At 41.6% G+C, this 21,531-nt stretch overlaps 1 protein-coding gene across 12 annotated transcripts in view; it reads left to right on the forward strand.

Moving 5' to 3' along the window:
• The window catches only part of NPAS3 (neuronal PAS domain protein 3), a 634,645-nt gene extending 616,375 nt beyond the window's left edge, over positions 1-18,270 (forward strand). For all 12 annotated transcript variants that reach the window (XM_083611875.1, XM_083611866.1, XM_083611870.1 and 9 more), the window contains 3 exons: positions 9,486-9,633; positions 11,475-11,590; positions 13,898-18,270. In XM_083611875.1, coding sequence (XP_083468001.1) covers positions 9,486-9,633; positions 11,475-11,590; positions 13,898-15,207 — 1,574 coding nt within the window. In that variant the 3' untranslated portion in view covers positions 15,208-18,270. The remainder of the gene's footprint in view (positions 1-9,485; positions 9,634-11,474; positions 11,591-13,897) is intronic.
• The last annotated feature ends 3,261 nt before the right edge of the window (positions 18,271-21,531 follow it).

Here is a 21,531-nt window from a genome sequence, read left to right on the forward strand (position 1 = left end):
TGTCTTGGGTTTAGATGATTTTTGAGTGAGCTAACTTAGAAGTCAGACCAACAATGGAGAGAGAATTTATCTTGCAGCATAAGCATTGGCAAGAGTAGCTAACTGCGGTGATTGGTCAGCCGGAGTATCTACCGCATAGACAGACACTGACCTTTTGATGCAGAATGTGATATTATTGCAGTTGAAATGAAAGGGGGGAAAAACACACACACACAACACAGAATGGCACATCAGAGGACAAAAGATTCTCAAAACCCATGCCTGCAGAAGACCTTTTGCTGCCTGAAGTGGACCTAAATGGTGCCTCTTCCTACTAGGGATAACACTTAGTCTTGCTATTCAGACATGATGTGGCACTGCTTAAAATTAGTGCTGTGCTGAAAATTTCTCCCGCTTTCTTTTCACACCGACCCTTTTCACTAATGAGAAAAGAAATTGCATGTGACAATTGTTAAAGGGGGGGAGAATATTTTAGTGTAATTCCCATGGATGGGGTCCAGGATTTTTGTTGCACTTTCACTTTTTGAGGTGGCTGAGGGGTGTTTAATTTCTTACAATTCACCTCACCAGTGATCTGCGCTCTGTACTCTTCCATTTCCACACATCGATTAAAGTCCATGGGAGGAGAATGTGAGGTAACTCCTCTCAAGGGCCCTTTCTGTGGCAGGAAGTGCTGGCAGCCAGGGAGGCTGCAAAATGCTGGAGAAATGTTTGCTAGAAAGAAATTCTCTCTCTCTCTCTCTTACACACACACACACACACACACACACAGAGAGAGAGAGAGAGAGAGAGAGAGAGAGAGGTACTACCCTTGACCACCTCACAGTGATAAGGTAAGCGCAAAAACCCTCAGCCCCAGAAATGCTAAAGAAATTAAAAAGTGACCAGAGAATAAGGCAGAAAAACAGGGGAAGAAAACTTTTGAGAAGTTGAAGAACAGATTTCAGCATAACACTGCTTGAGAAAAGAGTTATAGTTGAATGTAAACACCAAAATGTATTGCAGCAAAAGGGCATATTGTCAACCACACAATTCTTCTCCTTCATTGAACACTACATTGAACTAAGAGAACTCCGGGAAGCTTGTCTCCTGGTTTCTGCTCAATTTAACTTAAAGTCCATCTGATCTCTTTAGAGTCTGCTTACGCAGAATGGTTTGAGGGGGAAAGAAATGGAAGGATGCCTGGAGCCAATGGCTCAAACAAAAAAAGGGGGGGTGATCACTTTGACTCTGTCCACTTGGCAAAGCCTCAGATATTTCTCTGATACTGTTCTGTCCCTTACCAGTCAGCAGCTCCTCTGTCCAGAATGCCAGGGTTATGAATGTTAGCGTTCAGCGCTGCCAAGTCTCCCCAGAGAAGGTGCAGAGGGAGCAGGGCCCCCAATAGAACACTACTCTGCCAATTATCCTATGGATCCAGACATCCTTGCCCTGGGACTGGAGCTCTTCACACCAGCTGCCTGGGTTCCTGGTCAGCTCTCAGGTCCTCCCTCATCTTCCTCAGGGCAACAGGATCAGATAAGACAAGCCAGGCAGGACCTCAGGGCTCCTGTCTTGTGGGTGGCACCATAAATCGTTGGCCCCCTCTCCTGGGTCAGTCCCCTGGCCCCCTGCCTCTGTCACACACTCCTCAGAGCTTTGCTAGTCCCTGACATCTATTCTACCATTGTGCAAGCACTTGCGGGTGCATTATTAACTAGTGGTCATTTATTTCCCTTCTCCTTGCTGTTCTTTGGAGCCAACCCATTTGTAAGAAAAGAGATAGCTCAACAGAGGTTTCGTAGGGAGTTATCATTCACACAAAGTTTGGTTGTTACCCTGCACCAAACTTGCACTATTTCAGAAATTATTATAATAGTATCATTATTATTACATTTACATCCTACCTTGCCTTCAAGGAGCTCCAGGTAGCATAAATTGTTATGCCTGTCACCTTACAACAACCCTGTGAGGTAAATTATACAGAGAAACAGTCACTGGCCCTAAGTCACCCAGTGAGGTTCGTGCCTGAGAGGATTTGAACCCTGGTCTCCCAAGATCTTAGTCCAGTACTCTTAACCGCTACACCATACTGGCTCTCCATGGTGATGGAGAATGCTTCTCCGAGATTATCTCATCCCTAAGTAAGGCCACAATCACATTTATGAACAGCTCCCGTAATGTAGATAAAACTGCATTCAGGGACCAGAAGCTATTGTATGTTTCCTACACATCTCTCCAGTCTGTTTTTTTTGGAGAAAGGAGATGATGTGTAGGTGGTCTCTCTGGATGCTGAGCTCATAATTCATTTAGGTATCAAGCATAACAGAAGTTTGCTAAATATTGTGTGGGCATGTTTTTTTATTATAAAAAATCAATTAGCAGCTGCCTACTATTCAAAACATCTAGCTCACTAATTATGAAATCTGTAGAAAAGATAAACATCAAAGGCTCCGTTGATTCTGGGAGCTGTTATATTAAAAAAATACTGTATCTGTTTCAAACAAATAAGGCACTTAATGTACTCTTTCTGTCTGTGATGCTATTTCCCCCATGGGTTTTGAAAATGACCTTCCTGTAAGCATCAAGGACTATAACTTTTCAGATAGAGAAACTTGTTCTTGTTTTAAGTCAGTGCCAGGTATATCCCCCTATAGTGCACAGTTTTCAAAAGCAGAAGAAAAAGTAATCCAGAATTTTTCTTTAAAAAAAGAAGAAGAAGCACTACTGTGTTTCCAGAATGAAGTTACCCTGTCAGCTTGCCTTGGGCCTTAGGTGGAGAAGAGGAGATTAAAGAGTCAGTATTCCTTTTCATGTTTCATCTGCCAGTTTTGTGAATGTAAAAAGAGAACTGGTATTTACAGCTAGGTATCCAATTGTGATGCTTTTCCGCCTCCTGATAAATTAACAATATTTTCATAGCAGGACAAATTGAATATCAATGTTCCCTACGCTCATTGATAAGGTTATTTTTGCGGAAGGAATAAATAGCACAGATTCAGCCTCCAAATTTCCTCCACTATAATGGGGCTTTGTGAAGGCAGCGAGGATGTGAAGGCTTCACTGTAAGCTGATCTCATCATTTCCTATTTACTCTATACTTACCTGAATACACAATATACTGTAGCTTTTAAATGCATTTGTACCCTAGTGAAATGTCCTATTGTAAGCTGTTTCACTTTAAAAGACTGCTTTTGATATGAGATTTCTTCATCTCCTCTTCAAACTGAATTAAACTATTTCCTTCCTATAAAACACAACTCGCTCTTTAGAAAGCTTTTGGCTTTGATTTCTCAGAAGAGCCTTACAGGAAGAAACCATGTTCTTTTTTAAAAAAAATGCATTTCTGGAAACAAACTTGTACTGACCTGTTTTGTTTTACTCACAGAATTAGATGCCTGGGAAGAACGTGAATTTCTTTTGTTGTAATTTCACTGCATGCAAAATTCCAAAACAAAGCTAGCACCCCTTTGCTAGAAGTGGTGTGCAGTCCTTTGCAGTATATTTGCCCCAAGATAAATCAGTCTATAGATTTTGTACTCCCTTCATAAAGCGCTTCTTATGCAGTGTGCATTTTGCATGCTAACAAAATAAGTGATAGCATTGTAAATGGATTCAACAAAATCTTGCAACCAGTTTTTAGCAAACATAAATGTATAGATAATGTAAAGGTCTCTTCCAAGAGAACGTCTGCTCTTGGTTGGTAATTGTCTTTGATTAAATTGGCTTTATTTGGTATCAAGTTTGGAAACATGATTTTGTTGCTGTTTTGGTCATCCCATTGTCTACAGCGACACTCACTGGTGGCATCCCTATGGCAAAAATTGTTATAAAGTAAAAGACATACTCCAGAACCCTAAATTGCTTTAGCCATGATGGCCTCCTCTTCTCTCCCCCACATATATTTAAATCCCGTTAATATAACTGTTGGTTTACAGAGTGATGAAAAGAGGAATGAGACCAGCTTTGTAAAAATACAGAGCTGGTCACATCTATGTAACTTCAGTGATGCCTGAAACAAAATGGTTTTCTAAAATAAAAGTTCACATGTGTTCCAGTACTCATCTCACACCATGTCTGTTTTCCTAATAGTAACAAGCATGCATTTCAAAGGGAAGCTATGAGAATTAATGGTTTAATCCCGTGCATGTCTACAATGGGACTTAGCTCAAAATAAGTATGTGCAGGATTGCAGCCTTCATTATTAATTGCAAGGGAGGCAGCATTTATGAAGTTCAAAGCTATGTCTTTGAAGGAGGTGCACTCTTGCTGCTTCCTAAAACTCCAAGGTCCTTGTTTTCTCAAATGCGCACACAATCACTTGATTATTTCATCAACAGTTGATCAGAATCCTGAACTGCTGAACTATTTTGCTGAACGGAGATATTCTAAGACATTAAAACCTGTAGGGAAGCCTTTCCTCCAATTTTTTTCTTCCCAAACCTCAATCAGAACAATTACAAACTCAGAAGAATTTGCATTAAATTGCTGTTTCAACACGGATGCAGCCGTGGTTTGACAGAAAAGCTTTACAGTAGGTAGTTAGTATTGTGCCACCTTTTTGCTTAGCCATGCAGTTTAACCACTCCGTGAATGAGAATTGCTCCTCAGACATGAATACAAAAAAGCAAAAGAGCCTTTTGATTAGATATAAATGCAGAAATCTGGTCAACTTATAGCTTGTTTACAAAACACTATAACCCAAATTGCAAATGTTTGCTGCTTCTACAAAATAGAACAGACTGAACTTGCTGTCAATTTATTGTAATGTCAAAACACTTTGTCAAAAAGTTTTTCGAGTCAAAATAAAATGCAGATACAAGTTTGCCAGTTCGTTGGCTCTCTCTCGTTATATGAAGAGGAATCAAATTTTGCGGTGCATGCATCAGGGCAAGCATTCAGGTTACCAGGCAGAACAATTCCCCCTCTCTTCCCCCTGCATGCTGTTCTGGGGGTTCATCTGACCCAGCTGGACCAATTTGGGGGTCCAGAGGGGGACGGAAGGGGGAATCCCCATTGTACAAGCGGACATCCTTGTGTGAGCTTCTACTGACAGGGCTTATTAATTGAATCCCACCCATGGAAAATATGTGATCACACCTTCCATTAATAAAGTTGGTACCCTGCATGTGGGTGGGCTGGGTCAGTGAACCCCCAAGCAGGGAAAAGGATAGGACTGGACAAGGGTCCCTACAAATGGGTGGGACACCTAAGGTACCCGGAAAAACCCAGCTTTTTAATAACACAGCTTCATCAGGTGGGATAGATGAATGCAAGAATTGGTATCTAGCTAAGGCAGCAAGACATTCTGAAGTGTCGGCCATGGCACAGGGATGGCATCCGGGCTTTGCTTCAGGCAGCAAAAGGTCTTGGGCCAGCACTCACCCCCAAAATGCTGCCTACTATACAGGGAACAATTCTTAATTTGAAAGGCTGTCTCTCTTAAAGACAGGAGCCACTAGAACAGAGAGCAGGAGGCTTGAAGTTGCCCATTGACTGTTAGCCAGCATGTGGACAGCAGAGTAAGCAAGCACCTGGTCACAGTCTTCCCCACTATGGTGAGATATTGTCAAGAGCCCTGTAGTGCTGTTGGGATTGGGTTTGGATTGGCAGGTTCTGAAGCAGCAGGAGGAGGAAGAAATGGGGGGGGTGGAGGAGGAGGACCTCCCCTTTCCACACTGACTTCAGCTGCTTCAGAAGGGGGTGGCAAAGCATAAGAAGAGGTGTTGGAGAAAATTAGAAGAGATTGTTACTAATAAAAATACATACATACATACATACATACATACATACATAGAATTAAATAAGTGGGAATAGAAATGAAGGGAGTAATAGCAGAGAGCTGCTATATAGGAAGAAGACATGAAGCAAGGAGGGAAGATGAAAGAAACAATTTGTGGAATAAGGTTAACTGTGAAAGAACAGGATCAAAAATAACAGGAGTTGAGGAAAAATACCATGAGGGGCATTTGGGAGGGGGGAAATTAAGTATCTGGACCAGATCCAGGCACTGTTGGAGGAAACCGATTTTCTAGATCCATTTCAGTTAAGGTTTAGGTGTGGTTTTGGCACAAACATTTTTGGTCGCTCTATATGATGACCTCTGTTGGTAGGGAGACAGGGAAAATGTGTCCCTGTTAATTCCCCTTGACCTCTCACTGGCTTTTGATACCATGCTATCCTTCTGGAGCAGCTGTCTGAGTTGGGGGGTGGCACTGCCTTGCAGTGGTTCTGGTCCTACTTGGATGGTCATTTCCTGAGGGCGATGCTTGGGGAGTGCTCTTTGGCCCCATGGAACCATCAATGTGGGATTCCTCAGGGTTCAGTTTTATCCTCCATGCTCAACATCGACATGAAACCGGTGAGTGGCATCATCCGGAGTTGTGGAGTACGTTGCCAGCAATATGCTGGTTCCACACAGCTCTACTTCTCCTTTACATCTGCAGATGTGGCAGTGGATGTGCTGGGCTGTTGTCTTGCCTCGGTAATGGACTGGGTGAGAGCCACGAAACTGAAACTCAATCCAGATAAGACCGAGGCACTGTGCCCCTGCTGTTTTTGACCTATAAAGCCTTAAATGACTCAAGACCACAATACCTTAAGGACCACCTGTCTCCATATGATCCAGCCTGGACCCTGCAATCATCATCTGAGGCTGCTCTTTGTGTGCCTCCTCTACAAGAGATATGGAGGGTGGCAACACAAGAATGGGCATTTTCTGTGGTGGCTCCCCATTTGTGGAATTCTCTCCCCAGGGAGGCTCGCCTGGCACTTATGTTACATATCTTTAAGCACCAGACAAAAACATTGCTCTTCTCCAGGTCTTTGGCTAATTAAACCATCTATGGCCCTTTCAACTCTGTGTGGGGAGGGTATTGGTTTGCTAGTTACTATGCTATGTATTTTTGTGTTTTTATAAACTGCCCTGTGATCTTCAGGTGAAAGGTGGTATTAAATAAATAAATAAACAAACAAACAAACAAACAAATAAATAACCCCATCTCCACTTACAGCCTCTGGTGAAGCAAATTATGGTGTACTTAAGTCATACTTAAATCGGCCCTTGAAAACCCATGCTACAGTGGGGATGGTTCCATTTAATCTTAAAGAGTTTTTGGGAAGGAACTGGTGTTGTGTTAAATTTGGAAGTGCAGTGGCTCATCATGACAGTGTTTATAGCCATGCAAGAAGGAGTCTTGATCTATTACTGTGTGTGTACACACACACACACACACACCAAAGACCAGCTGTATATAGCAAAACGCCTGATGCGTTAAGATCAGCCTGGATGCTATCCTTTACATAGTTTCCTGGAAGTAAGTTCCATTGTGCTCAGTAGTGCTTACTTCTGACTGCAAACGCCTGGCTATTTAACAAAGATCTTCAGCCAGCTGAATTGCAACCTTTAGCTTTTAATAAGAAATGCAAATAGTCTTTCAAAAGGTTTGTTGCCATTGAAGCTGAAATTGGTATAGGAACTCCATCCAACAAAAGAAACATCTAGGCTCTGCTTAATTATTTTCCTCATTTTCTGGCTTCCTCTATCTGTCACAAACAAAATTATTCATTTGCAGAGCAAGGAGTGATGTTTCAGCCCCCAAATGCTATTGGGAGTGCTGCTTGTGTGCCTTGAACTCAGCTGATGAACACTGCTTGCTGTATATCATGCCTGAACCCAAGACAAGACCGGGCTATAGTTTTGCAAGTGAGATGGAGAATAATAGGGACTGGACAGCTGCCACCTGCAGCTGCTTAGCTTGAACCCAAGTACTTCCTGGTTTTAGCAGCGGGCAGCTAAAACACCAGCTTGTGGGGGGCTGAGTCTAGAAGTAACAGCCACAACCCATTTTGCTGGAGGTAAAGAGCCTGAACAGAGGGGGTGTAATGGGAGGTGCTCCTAGAACCAGCTGGGAAACATGGGATCCTGTGTGAAAAGGGAGCGTAAAAGAGAGAAAAACCTCATTCCCTTTGCCTTCCTGTTCTTCTCTACAAAAATAAAACCGCAGTTCCACACTTGTCTAGATTTTGATGCCGATACAAACCTAGCCTCACATGAACATGCCCAGGTTTTGGTGCTGATAAACGCAGGTTGTTTTGATACTGTTTTCTTGATTTGAAGGTACATCTAATTTTAAAGATGCAGTCCCAGTTCCGAGTTTGAAGTTTAACAGGTTTAAATACAATTCCTACTCAAAGTGACTTCTTTTACCCGTCTTTTCTTACCCTCCCCCCCACCCCAAAAAAATCAAAATGTACTTCATGAAACTATTGTATATGAAGCACTTATTAGCCATAATTAAATGGACAATATGAATTTACTACGTCTTTAGGACTCTGGCTTGTTCTGGTTTAGAGCAAGATGATTAATGCAAATACATATTACTTGAGATAACCATTTAGCAGCTAATTTAGCCAAATTTATTACAGCAGTTAGAGGTTTTTCATTTTAGCAGACGGAGACAAGGACATGCCAAAAGCAGAGATGTATGTGAATGCACACTGCCCTCTAGCGTGCAAGACTTTGCCAGATTAAGAACAAATACAGACGAGAGGAAGAAATACGAGCTGAAGTCCTAAGAACAGCAAACTTGTTCTTTAAATCCATGCCAAACACACACTACCTCATTCCAGCAGGTGATATATAGCTTTCTCCCCTTTCATGGAGACAAACGTATCTAGCTACATAGCCCGTTTTCACTTGGCAAGGTGCCGGTCTGAAGCACATTTGAACATCTGTACGTATATTTAAGCATTTTTAAGCACAGTGATTGTTTTCACTTGTCCTTCCGTTTCTGGACCAATTTCAGACACCGTGCAGAGACTTTTGGCTTTAACACGCTCAATTCTTCGACTCCCTTAGGCCACAGTTCCTTCCACAGCTCTTTGGTGGATTTATTTTGCTCTGGTATTAAGCAAAGTCTCGGCAGACATTCCCCCTGCTGACCATTGGAGATTTGGTTCATCTGAGGACTGTAAATTCTGTTTGACAAGATCAAAAGAAACAGATGTGTAAGTTCAGTAGTTGATATCGCCTGCAATGAAGAGGAATGATCAAAGAACTAGGGTACCGTATCTTCCCAAACCTTTCAAATAGCCAGAATCTCAAAGAGGTTTACCCAGGAGCTATGAATAAATCACATAGAAATTTAACTTTTTTTAAAACACACACACACAATTTGATGTTGAGTGCATCGGAAATGTCCACACAGGATTCTTTGCTCAATGAGTTCGTGGAGATTTGTACTCCTTTTTGCTGCTCCTCACTTACGTGAGCTGCCAAAAGCAGATTAAAATCGCAGTACGGATGGAGGTGAACCTTTGCTTCTCTGTCAGGTCTCTAGGAAATGGCTGGATTGATTTGTCATTGTAATGTTTTTTATTAAATGTAGCAGGACAAAGGCCTCCCCTCTCCCTATATATGTGTTGTGCTCCCTTTGTGGGGAAGATTCTCCTTTAAGTGCAATGCTAGCGGCATTTATTTGCTCCTTTTGTTTCCCTCAATCCAGTGCTCAACAAGGGTCAGTGTGTAACGAAGTACTACCGCTGGATGCAGAAGAATGGGGGGTATATTTGGATACAGTCGAGTGCCACCATCGCGATCAATGCCAAGAATGCAAATGAGAAGAACGTCATCTGGGTCAATTACCTTCTGAGGTATAGCTTTCTGTCAGTTCCGTTATCTACATTTTTGTTGTCACTGCATGAGTCATGTTGAATGGGCAATGTCAAAGAAAGAATAGAAGGAAGTGAATGTTCAGAAGCGGTGTCTACTGATCGTAATAGAAAGATGTTCATAGGGTTGCTCAATTCTGGACATCTCTCAAATTCCCGTCTTGCCTTTGCTTACTAATGGCTTTATTACAGAGCCTGATTCACAGGCAGCCCTTGCTAGCATGCTATCGTTGGCTGTCATAGAATTCTGGACAAAAGCTTGTTATTGTATGATTTTCCTAACATATTTTTACCACATGTCCCCATCAGGTCATTTTTGTTCACTTGTAGCTTCAGAAGACCTACTTATTATAGGCATTTTTGGAGTTCAGAAGCACTGGGAGTATGGGTTAAATGCTAAGATTGTAAGCCCTATAAATTGTATATAGGAAAACACCGGGCATGTTTTTCCAGGAGAATTCTAAAGTTGGTGGTACCTGCCTGAGCTGAGTTCTTGGTAGATGGCAAAGAATGTAAAGAGTTCCATTTTACACAGGGTCTTCCCTTCCCAATCTCAGTTCTGTTATCTGTAAGATGGAAACAATAATGACCATTCAGATGTCGAGTTGTGGGACCAATGGAATTAGACTTGTAAAGTAGCTTGCACAGTAATACCCCAGTTCTAAGCATTTGTTTTCAAAAGTCCTGCTGATTGCAAGAAGGCTCCTTAGGAATGGAGTTTTAAATAGAGATACACAAATGGGGGGACATGTGGAATTGTTGAGGGTGACAAACAAGTCATTTGTTGCCCCTTTCAATTGCTTTGAAGGAAGGCTCAGTTTATTTCATCGCTGGAGCAATGGATGGGAAAGGGACTGCAACAGCCATGTTGATTATAGGAGACAGGAAAGAAAAGCCAAGTGTATAACCAGAAGTAGGTGCCCTACCAAGGCACTGCTGCCCCTCATCTGAAATCCCTTTAAGCTTTTCTTAAGCAGAGCTGACTCTTGGCATCATTGCAGGAGTGGGAGACATGCTCAGCATGAGCCAGTGTTAAAAGTTCATAAATACAGGCTTACTTTTGCTTTCTAGCAACATCCAGATTTATTTGTTTATATGAAAGATCAGTGGCTCCATCTGTAGCCACCACCAGCTCTTTCAGAAGCTTTCAAATGCAAGCTTTAGGAGTGGTTGTAAGTGATTGGAAGCTCTAATGCTACATAAACCTAGTTGGTTCTCTTTGTATGCTTCATTCCGTCTTCAGCTACCCTGGCATTGAATTTTAAACAGTACAGTTTTTGAGCTGATTCACACGTTATAATCAGCCACCTATATTCTTCAGAGCAATGTTGTTGTTGCTGCTGCTGTTGCTGTATTTATATGCTGCCCATCTGTCTGGGTTGCCCCAGCTACTCTGGATGGTGTCCTTACCTAGAGGCAAACGTCTCTACCAGAGTTATGCAAAAGTAGAGGTGGAATCATCGTAAGATGTCAAAAAAGATTTGAAGGGGGTAACAAACTCTGCACTTCAAAGATGGGAATGACAGAAAATATTTTTGTAGAGACATCAGCACAATCTGGCTGCTTGGTTAACCACAAATGTTCTGGTACTGATACCTGAGCAGTAGCAGACATTCAGGGTAGAAATATTGATGGTAACATTTAAAAGAAGTTTCCATAAAACTTCTGCTGTGAAGAACTGGAAGGAGATAACATGTGTTCGCATGTTTGCTTTGCCGTGCTGTTTATTTGCATGTTTTGCCCCAGAGATTTGAGGAAAAGCAGAGGCGATCAAGCTCCAAGTCATAAATTTGTGTTTATATTTGCCATCTCTTCTTCTTTAGCAACCAAGAATATAAGGACACTCCAATGGATATTGCACAGCTCCCTCATCTGCCAGAGAAAACCTCAGAGTCCTCTGAGACCTCCGATTCTGAATCAGATTCAAAGGACAACTCAGGTAACATAAGCATTCAGGTTTTTTTGTTGCCTTGCATCTTAAAAGGGTCTCTGGCAGGGAGGTGGGGAGTTGGTTTTGCTTTTTAACTTCACAGCGTCAAAAAAGGAAAGTTAGGAATTATAGTCACAGACTTATCAGTTGATCTTGCAGTTCTCATGCTACATCGCTGCCTAATGGTACTTTTGAAAGGTAACAAAATATATCCTAAAAATATAAATTCAGAGTACTCATGCTTCTTTGAAATATCCACAATCTGTATGACTTCTATGCATCCAGCATTATTTATTTAATAAAAAAAATTATATACTGCCAGCTCATATAACATGGTGTGATGAACCACAATGCATACAAGGCCAATAAAGGATAAAACACTAGAAAAACAATTCAAAATAATCATTCAAATGCCTGGCTAATCAAGAAAGTTTAGGCAGGATAAAAAAGTGTCCAAGATATGCCTGCAAGTATTTAATAGAGAGTACCCTATTTGTTTGAGGGTTTGGAATACAATTATAGTTCTTAACTTCCAGTGTTGATTTGTTTCTTTTTTTTATATCAGTAGAGTTTGGGGGTATTTGGGTTTGTTTAGACCTGAACTGAAACTTCTCAGAAGAAATTTTAAGGGAAGAAAATTTTTGAGAATTAACATTTAAGGTGCCCTACACCACCCTACCCCCCACCCCTCATCTCAAAGGATAATTTTGCTGAATGCTGTCTGTCGTTTTTTGGTGGCAGTCACAATTCCACACAGACCTGCCACCCTGCGGTGTCCTGGAACATCACTAGGTCTGGAGCATAGCAGGAAGGTGAAGAACAGCACCTGGGCAAAACAGCCCAATAAAGCCCAACAAATTTCCAAGATGTAGAGAATGCTGAGGTGTCAGCTGAGAGGAGAAGGAAAGCGGAGGTGAAATTAGGAAGAAGAGGGAAGTGGCCTGCTCTAGCACAGGGGTCAGCAACCTTTTTCAGCCGTGGGCTGGTCCACCATCCCTCAGACCATATGGGGGGTCAGACTATATTTTGAAAAAAACAGGAACAAATTCCTGTGCCCCACAAATAACCCAGAGATGCATTTTAAATAAAAGCGCACATTCTACTCATGTAAAAACACCAGGCAGGCCCCACAAATAACCCAGAGATGCATTTTAAACAAAAGGACACATTCTACTCATGTAAAAACACGTTGATTCCTGGACCGTCCACAGGCCGGATTGAGAAGGCGATTGGGCCACATCCGGCCCCCGGGCCTTAGGTTGCCTACCCATGCTCTAGCACTTAGCAGCTTGTAGTCAGCATCCTGGAAGAAAAGACTGGGGCTAAGGGCCACACATGCCATGAAGTTAACCCCCCCCTTCCTGCACTATGTTTCAGGGGATAAGGAAAGGGGAAAGAACATATTACACACACACACACACACACACACACACACACTATAAAGCAAGGACAGGAACCTGTTTCAGTCTGGGAGCTGCATTCTCTTCTGGGCAATCTTCCAGGGGCCCCCAGGTGCTGAATTACACCCAGCACTGGGGGGGGGGGGCTGACGTGTGACGTCACTCGGATTGTACATTGCATGTGACGCCAGGCCGTGCTCCTCTTCCAACACAGTGCAGCCAGGCTGTGCAGGGTCGGGAGTGACTTCCTGTCAGGCCTCCTCAAGATTTGGGGGAGGGGGGACCCTTCCCACCAAGCACTGGGGGGCTATAAAAGCCTCCACACCATGGAAATGGCGCCCCTGCATGGGCCACATTCCAGTGGTGGCCAGGGCCAGAGAATAAAGTGAGCAGAGCAACAGAAGTAACTTTCACCTTTGTGCAGTAGTGGCAGGCAGGAGGGATTGGAAGCTCCAGCCCAGCCTAAAGTAAATGCTTCCATCCCACAGAGCTACCACTGTCCCTCAGAGAGGAGAAGCCCGATTTCCAAGAGTCAAAAATAGGCCTGGAGAAACTTCTGCTCTTGCCACTATCTGCATAGCCTTGTCCTCTCTCAGTCACAACAAAGTATCACCGAATTTTACATATGTGATCTATGGACACTGTGCCATTTGAAGTATGTTCTCGTTTCGTCTATGTGACATAAAGGTACCCCACTTCCACTCACAGTCCGGAGGGAGATGAAGGGCAGTCAAATCCCTCTCAGCTTGATACTTGCTGTGGTTTCACACATGAAAGGAAATGCATTGTGCCAGATGCTGTTGCCAGAGAAATTACCGGTAATAATATCTCACTGGCAACTAGGCCTCTAAGTGGGCTTTAAATCTTGCCTTCTTGTTCTTAATGGTGTTTCTGTGCTTTTCTTTCCGTTCTTCAGAGGACAATGAGAATTCAAAGTCGGATGAAAAAGGAAACCAGTCGGAAAACAGCGAAGACCCCGAGTCAGATAGGAAGAAGTCTGGGAACCAGTCAGATAATGAAATGAACTGTAACGATGATGGCAACAGCTCCAGCAACCAGGACAGCAGAGACAGCGATGACAGCTTTGAAAATTCTGACTTTGAGAATCAAAAGGCCCCGGAGGATAGTTTTGGCACTCTTGGTTCTATGCAGATTAAGGTAGAACGCTACGTGGAGAGCGAATCGGACTTGCGGTTGCAGAACTGTGAATCGTTGACCTCAGACAGTGCCAAGGACTCGGACAGCGCAGGAGAAGTCAATGCCCAGTCTTCCAGCAAACATCAAAAGAGGAAGAAGAGGAGGAAAAAGCAGAAAGGAGGCAGCATGACCCGCAGAAGGCTGTCTAGCACCTCAAGCCCCAACGGACTTGACTCCGCATTGGTGGACCAGCCCCAGCTGCTCTCATCGCCAAACAGTGCCTCAGTGCTCAAAATCAAAACGGAGATCTCGGAACCTATCAATTTTGATAACGATAGCAGCATTTGGAATTACCCGCCCAACAGGGAAATCTCAAGGAACGAATCTCCCTACAGTATGACCAAGCCCCCCAACTCAGAGCACTTCCCTTCCCCCCAAGCCAGCAGTAGTTTACATGTCTCCATTCCAGACTCTGTCCTCACCCCACCAGGAACTGAAAATACTGCCAGCCGCAAATCTCAGTTCAGCACCTCATCCACTTCCGCCTTGGCTCCCGTATCCTCTGACCCTTTGTCACCGCCTCTGTCCGCCTCTCCACGGGACAAGCATCCTGGAGGCCCCAGCACTTCCAACTCTTTGTTGTACACTGGGGACCTGGAAGCCCTCCAGAGGTTGCAAGCAGGCAATGTGGTGCTTCCTTTGGTTCACAGGGTAACTGGAACCCTTGCCGCCACCAGCACGGCTGCTCAGAGGGTCTATACCACTGGCACTATTCGGTATGCTCCAGCTGAAGTTACTTTAGCCATGCAGGGCAATCTCCTCCCCAACACCCACGCTGTTAACTTTGTGGACGTTAACAGCCCCAGCTTTGGCCTGGATCCTAAAACGCCGATGGAAATGCTCTACCACCACGTTCACCGACTCAATATGTCAGGACCGTTTGGAAGTGCTGTGAGCGCGGCCAGTCTGACCCAAATGCCTGCAGGGAATGTGTTCACAACTGCCGAAGGACTTTTCTCCACTCTTCCGTTTCCTGTGTACAGCAACGGCATTCATGCCACACAGACACTGGAGCGGAAGGAGGATTGAAATATGACCACATACTGTGTTCAGTGTTAAACTCTGAGGCATAGACTATATTTTAATTTAGACCTTTAATTCTAGCACTTTGAATTTGAGCAGGTCAGCTTATTCTCTCAATATGATGGTCCCCATTTCACCCCCCCTTTCTCTTTAACTTGACTTATTCTTTCATGTAAAAGATATTTTTTTTATTTTTGCCTTCAGAGAGCTGAAGTACCAGTTGCCTGCCATGTTGTCTTCTTCCGAGATGTGTATTTTTTTTCTTCCTTTGCATCTTTATTAAGATGCCTTTAATATGTGTATTGCCTCTGCCATAGAATACTCAGTGATGTGGTAAAGAGATTTTAAAGTGACAACCATTGGGTTTACTTCAACATGATCTTGATGTGATCAAGATTAAAAGAAACAAGCATAAAACAATGTGCCCTGTTTGACTAAGTCAAATGAAAAGGGGTTTTTTTGGTTCCTAATTCCTTTAAAAAAAATAGGGGATAGTATTTTAGAATTTTATGCAGAGTTTAATTCACTTTTTATGGTTAAGATTTTCTTACTTGCACATACAATAATTTGGGTTCTTAAAAAAGTTAATTTCTGGCCTGTGATTAGAATATTAAGATGGACTAAATGTTAATTACAGAAACATTAACTTCATTTCTAAAACCATGGTGCTATCATTTATTAATCTGTAATGTCTTCACACAATACGCAGCTTGTGGGCTGGGTTTTTTGAAAGGAATGTCTTCTGTACTAGTCTATAGTCAGGTGCTGCAGTCTCCTTGGTTAGTTAAGACAAAAGCCCTCATTAACATTTGCTGCAGGACTTAATTTTTTTACCTCCAAACTAACAAGCATAGCCTCATATTAAATTTAAATGGATCTGGAAGCCTTTTCTTTTTTTGGTAAATGCATGTTAAATGAACAAGGAAACTCAAAACTGGTGTGAGGATCAGTGTTTGGTTGTTTTTTTATTTATAGGTTTTTACTGTTTTGCTTTACTTTATTTTATTTCTTTCTCAGTGTAACTGAGGCTAATTTTACAACTCCCAAATAACACTTCAGAGTAAGAGGGGAAATATATATATATATTTAACATGTTTTTTATTTTTTCATTTAATGTTATAGAGGGAAGGTTGTATTTTATTTTTAAGTTGTGCTCATTGATTTGTCTTTTGTAATCCCCCTCCTTCTAGTGTCGAAGCCAATATGTTTTAAAGAATGGGTTAATAAGCTTGAAATAGATAACTGCAACTAAAAACTGCACATTAAGTATAAAAAAACAAAAGAAAAAGAAATCTCCTATTTTGTCTTTGTTGCCAGAAATCAATGTAGTGTCAAACACTCCAAATGACTGTCAAGTATAAATTCTTCTTCCACGCCCATCTTTGGCAGCTGTTTGTTAAGGCATCTAATAACAGATGTGAGAACTGTAATGTGTACAATGTGTAAGTGTCCTTGGCTGTCAGTCCCATTGCAGTTTCAATGTGTGTTACTATATGCAGTATATACTAAGCTAATGTAGTTGTTTTGTCCTTTGTCTTCTCTGTGCTTTATCTCTAGTCTGGAGTGGTTAAAGTCCCATTCCTACAGTCCTAGTGAACCAGTGATTCTTGGGGGTTAGTGGTTTTTGTGTGGTGGCCTTCCTCTGTAATGTCACCTTATGCTGCTTCCACTGTCTGTATACCTTTTCATTTCTGCTGTTGCTTTGCTGTTGTGTATTCTCAGACCTCTCTCTCTCTCTCTGTCTTCCTTCCCCGCCTTCACCTTTTCTCCCCTGTTTCTTCCTCTTTCTCTTCTTCTCTTTTCCCATTCTCAGAGATAAAAGACTCTTAACTAGCTCAAGGTTAATGGAGCCATTCCCCCCCCCACAGAGGAATTCTGGGTATGTCTTACTCTTACAGTGTGCATCGCACAATGCACTAAAGGGTGATACTTAGATATATTAAGCAAAGTGATGCCATATAGCCTCAGTTGTTAACATTTCCAGAGTCCCTTGTGCTCTAACTGTAAGTAGAGGGTGCATTTCTTTGGTTTTCTCCCAGGTAGGTTGATGGAGTAATATACAGAGAGCAATTTCAAGTGAGATAGAAAATTCTTGCAAAGGTCAACAGACGTTGTTAAAAAAGGGAACCTGAGCTTAGGATTGTCATATACATATATATATATATTTACATATATGTGCAATGTTAATGTAATTTTAACTCAGCTGGTCTCTACATTTTGGATAACATACGTGTTGTTGAACCAATTTCTAGTACAGTTGCTATAGATTCTGAGGGGCAGGTCTGAGGGAGAGTGGAAAGGAATAATGTCCCAAAGGGGCATTTTGGATGTCACAAATTTTGATAATGGGCTTTTAAAGAGTTAGATTTGAAGGATGTTTAAGTAGATTTCAAGGCCAAGGGAAGCTGATTTGGGCTTTCCCTTGGAAGCTCTACTCTAGCTATTGAACAATCAAAGGAGTGCACCTATCAGCTACAAAGAACAGCTAGACAGCTGTTGTTGTTTTAATTTTATTTTTGAATAAATGTTTCTGTGTTGTGTCAAAATGATTTCTGGTGATTTAAACTAACAGATAATCACAGCTGCTGTCTAAATCCATAGTGTTTAAAATTACAAAATGGAAAAAAAAAACCTTCATTACCTGTGAAGACTGTGTCTGTGTTTTTAACTATTTCTTGTACAAATATATGAAATCTTTTATGAGGAGACTGGTGCCAAGTAGCTGAATAAAGGGGAAAGGGATTCTGTTCGTATAAATCTTAGCAGTGTTACCAACTCTACAATATATAAAAAAAATTAAAATGTTAAAAAATGACAGCTATGGTACATTTATTTTGTGTTAAGCTAACCGAATCTAACTTCTTGAGTGCCTGGCTTATTCGAAACACTTTTTTCATTGATCATTGATAATGCTGCAAATCAGAAATGTACATACTTCATTTACAACAGGGTTCTTTTTATACTTTTGTAGATTCTCATACATGTCATACATGGTTGTCTTTATGTAACTTAATTTTTTTTCATCCTGCAGGTGCCATTTTCATAATAAACTTCTCTTGGATTTGTTACTATCTGGCATCATTTCTTTTACATATGATCATCCTGATTAATTAATGCTGGTAGTATTTGTTTGAGCAGGGTACCTTGTTTGCTAATTTTTATTAAAAAAGCTAAAACCTATTAAAAAAAAGAGGGCATAACTAGATTATTCTTAAAGCTTACAAGCTATTCAAAGAAGCTACGTAGATGCAGGCTCACAATGCTAATCCAAATACTACACCAAACATGCCGCCATCTTAAATTCTCAGCAACCCCAACTCATTCTCATACTGAGCATTTTATGCACATTATCAAAGCTGACTAATAGACCGGAAATGTTAACAGTTATATAAGGTGTGACTTTATTTAATGATTACACACCAGAAGAGGGCAGCTCACATACATTAATCACATAAAATGCACTTTATATTTTCATTTATTATACTCAACATTGTTATAACCAAACTCTTCCGTCACTCATGTTCTATCTAGGTTCTTGATTTTTCTAACAACTTTCTTCCTCCAGAGTGGAAAAACAACTAAGTCATTGGTTTTCATATATGTTTATTGGCCAGGCTTTCTGGCAAGCAAACTGAGGGCAGAAGAGTTTGCCAGCACACAAAACACAGGCCTTGACTTCAGATTTAAGTCACGTGGAATAGGCTTCAACACGCAATGGAATGGTTTACTTTTAACAGATGAACAATACATGCAAGATGGTTTTGTGACAGTAGCAGGAAGGTGATAAGCCCCAGAGTTAATACAGGACATTGATGCTGACAGAATGGGATTCTCCTGCTTCACTTCTCTTCTGTTTCACTGAAATTCCACAATATGGGCAATCTCATTTGCACATTTCTTTGCACAACCTTCTCTCCAGCACAACAAAACAAGTATTATGACTGGTGCTGGTTCATGGCCAAAAAAAGAGAGCTTTGTTTTGGTATAATAGAACACATGGGGGAGGAGAACTAGTAGGATAATATTGTAGCATTTTTGTATTTTTAAATTGAAAATTATTACATTTCTATCCATCTCTCTCAGGGCAGTATGCTTTATCCCGCTCCTTTCTGATCCCCACAACAACCCTATGAGATAAGTTTGATAGATGCTGGCTGCTCCAAAGTCATTAACTGGGTTGAGTGAACTTTCACAGTGGGCTCATGGCTCTAATTATGCATATGTCGGAACCTGTAGATCAGGGATTCCCACTTTGCATATCTGTTGTTTTAATGACCCTAAACAAGTTAGTATCATAAGCAAACATGCCCACCTCACTGCTCACCCCTAACTCTAGTTCATTCATGAACAAGTTCAAGATTCCAGTACTGATCCTTGGTAGACTCCATTTTCTACATCTCTTTATCCAGAAAACTGTCCATTTATTCTATTCTCTACTTCCTATTTCCTGCTACTTAATTCCTGGTCCATAAGAGAACCTTGCTTCTGATCCATGACTTATTTGGGAGCCTTTGGTGAGGTACCTTTTTGAAAGTCCAAGTACTCTAGGACAGCTGGATCACCTCTATCCAAATGTTTGTTGACGCTCTCAGGGAACTCTAACAGGTTTGTGAGACAGGACTTGTCCTTGCAGAAACCATGCTGGCTCTACTTCAGCAATGCTTACTCTTCTGTATGCTTGGTTATGTTATTTTTAGCAATACTTTCCACCCACTTTCCAGGGACAAGCATTGAACTAACATGCCTGTAATTTCCAAAATTTCTCCTGGTTCCTTTTTATTTATTTATTTTTTAAAATGATTTTACATTGGCTACTTTCCAATCCCCAAGCATGCAGGCTGATTGGAAGGACAAGTTACACATTTTGTTAGAAGATCAGCAACTTCACATATGAGCTCTTTGAGAACTGTCAGGTGGGTGTCATCCAGATTTGCCAGTTTTTATTTAGTTTATTCAGCCTAAAACTTAATCACTTTTCATTGCTATCTGCTGCAGTTCCTCAGACTCCCCTCCTGCAAGTTAGGTTGGGCACTGAGATCTACCCTATATTGTCTGTTGTGCAGACAGATACAAAGGATTCATTCAGCTTCTCTGGAATCACTTTATCCTCCTTTAGCATACCTTTGACTCTCTGGTCATCTTAAGATCCAACTGCCTCCCTAAGCTGTCTGCTGCTTCCAATTTTTAAAGAACGTATTCCTTTACTTATTAAATTTGTATACCGCCCTTCATCTGCAGATCTAAGGGCAGTTGACAACATAAAAATACAATCTAAAAACACAAAATACATAATATTAACAAGAACAAAAACCACAAACCAATAAACCTCCTTTCCCCCGCCCTTCTTGTGTGTCTTAATGCTTTTAGCAATGTGTTCCTCAGATTCTTTTTTTAGCATTCCTTACTGTCTACTCACACTAACGTTTTTTCCAAAATTGTGCTGTTCACTTGGAGAAGACTTCGTTCTCCCCCCACCCCCGAAACTTTCTTGTTTCTAATAGCATCTTTGCTCGTTAACTGTGCCGGCTTCCTCTTGGTCCTTGTTGTTCCATTCCTGATCTGGGTTATACACTCTAGTCAAGCGTCTAATATTAGGCTTTTAAATAACTCCTAATCATTTTGCAGTGATTTGAGCTTCTTAAATTTACCTTTCGACTTCCTTTTTACCAATCTCATATTGTGGAAATTTCCTCTTTTGAAATTGAAGGTAACTGCTTTGGATTTCCTTGGAAACTGGCTATTCACCTGTATATTTAATTAAACAACACTATAGTCAATGCTCCTAACTTGCTCAACACTTCCATTTTGCACCTGGTCCTGGGCCCCACTCAAGATGAAGTCCAGGGTCACCACCACTCTGGTTGGTTCCATGACCAGCTATTTTAGGGCACAGTCATTTAGGGTACCTAGAAATTTTACCTCTTCGTTGTGACTGGGACATTGCCAGCGTATGTGAGGGTAGTTGAAGTAATTCATAATTGTAACATTTCCTCTTTTAGATTCTTCCTTAATTTCATTCTTCATCTCAATATCTTCCTGGGTGCTTTGAGCAGGGGGACAATCGCATGCCCCTAGTACTAGATTACTCTTGGGGCCCAGTATCACCAGACACAATGATTGGATGGAGAGGGCTGTCCCTCTTGCAATTCCTAGCTTGCTGGACTCAATGTTGTCTTTGATGTACAGAATGACACCACCTGCAGTACGCCACTCTGTGTCTTTCCTATAGAATTTGTATCCAGAGATAACTATGTCCCATTGCTTCTCTCTGTTCCACCAGTGCTCTCAAGTGGCCTGGTCTGATTCCTCTTGCTTTTGTGGAATTCAACT

The sequence above is a fragment of the Podarcis filfolensis genome (genome assembly GCF_964270895.1).
Source record: "Podarcis filfolensis genome assembly, chromosome: 1".
Lineage (NCBI taxonomy): Eukaryota > Metazoa > Chordata > Lepidosauria > Squamata > Lacertidae > Podarcis > Podarcis filfolensis.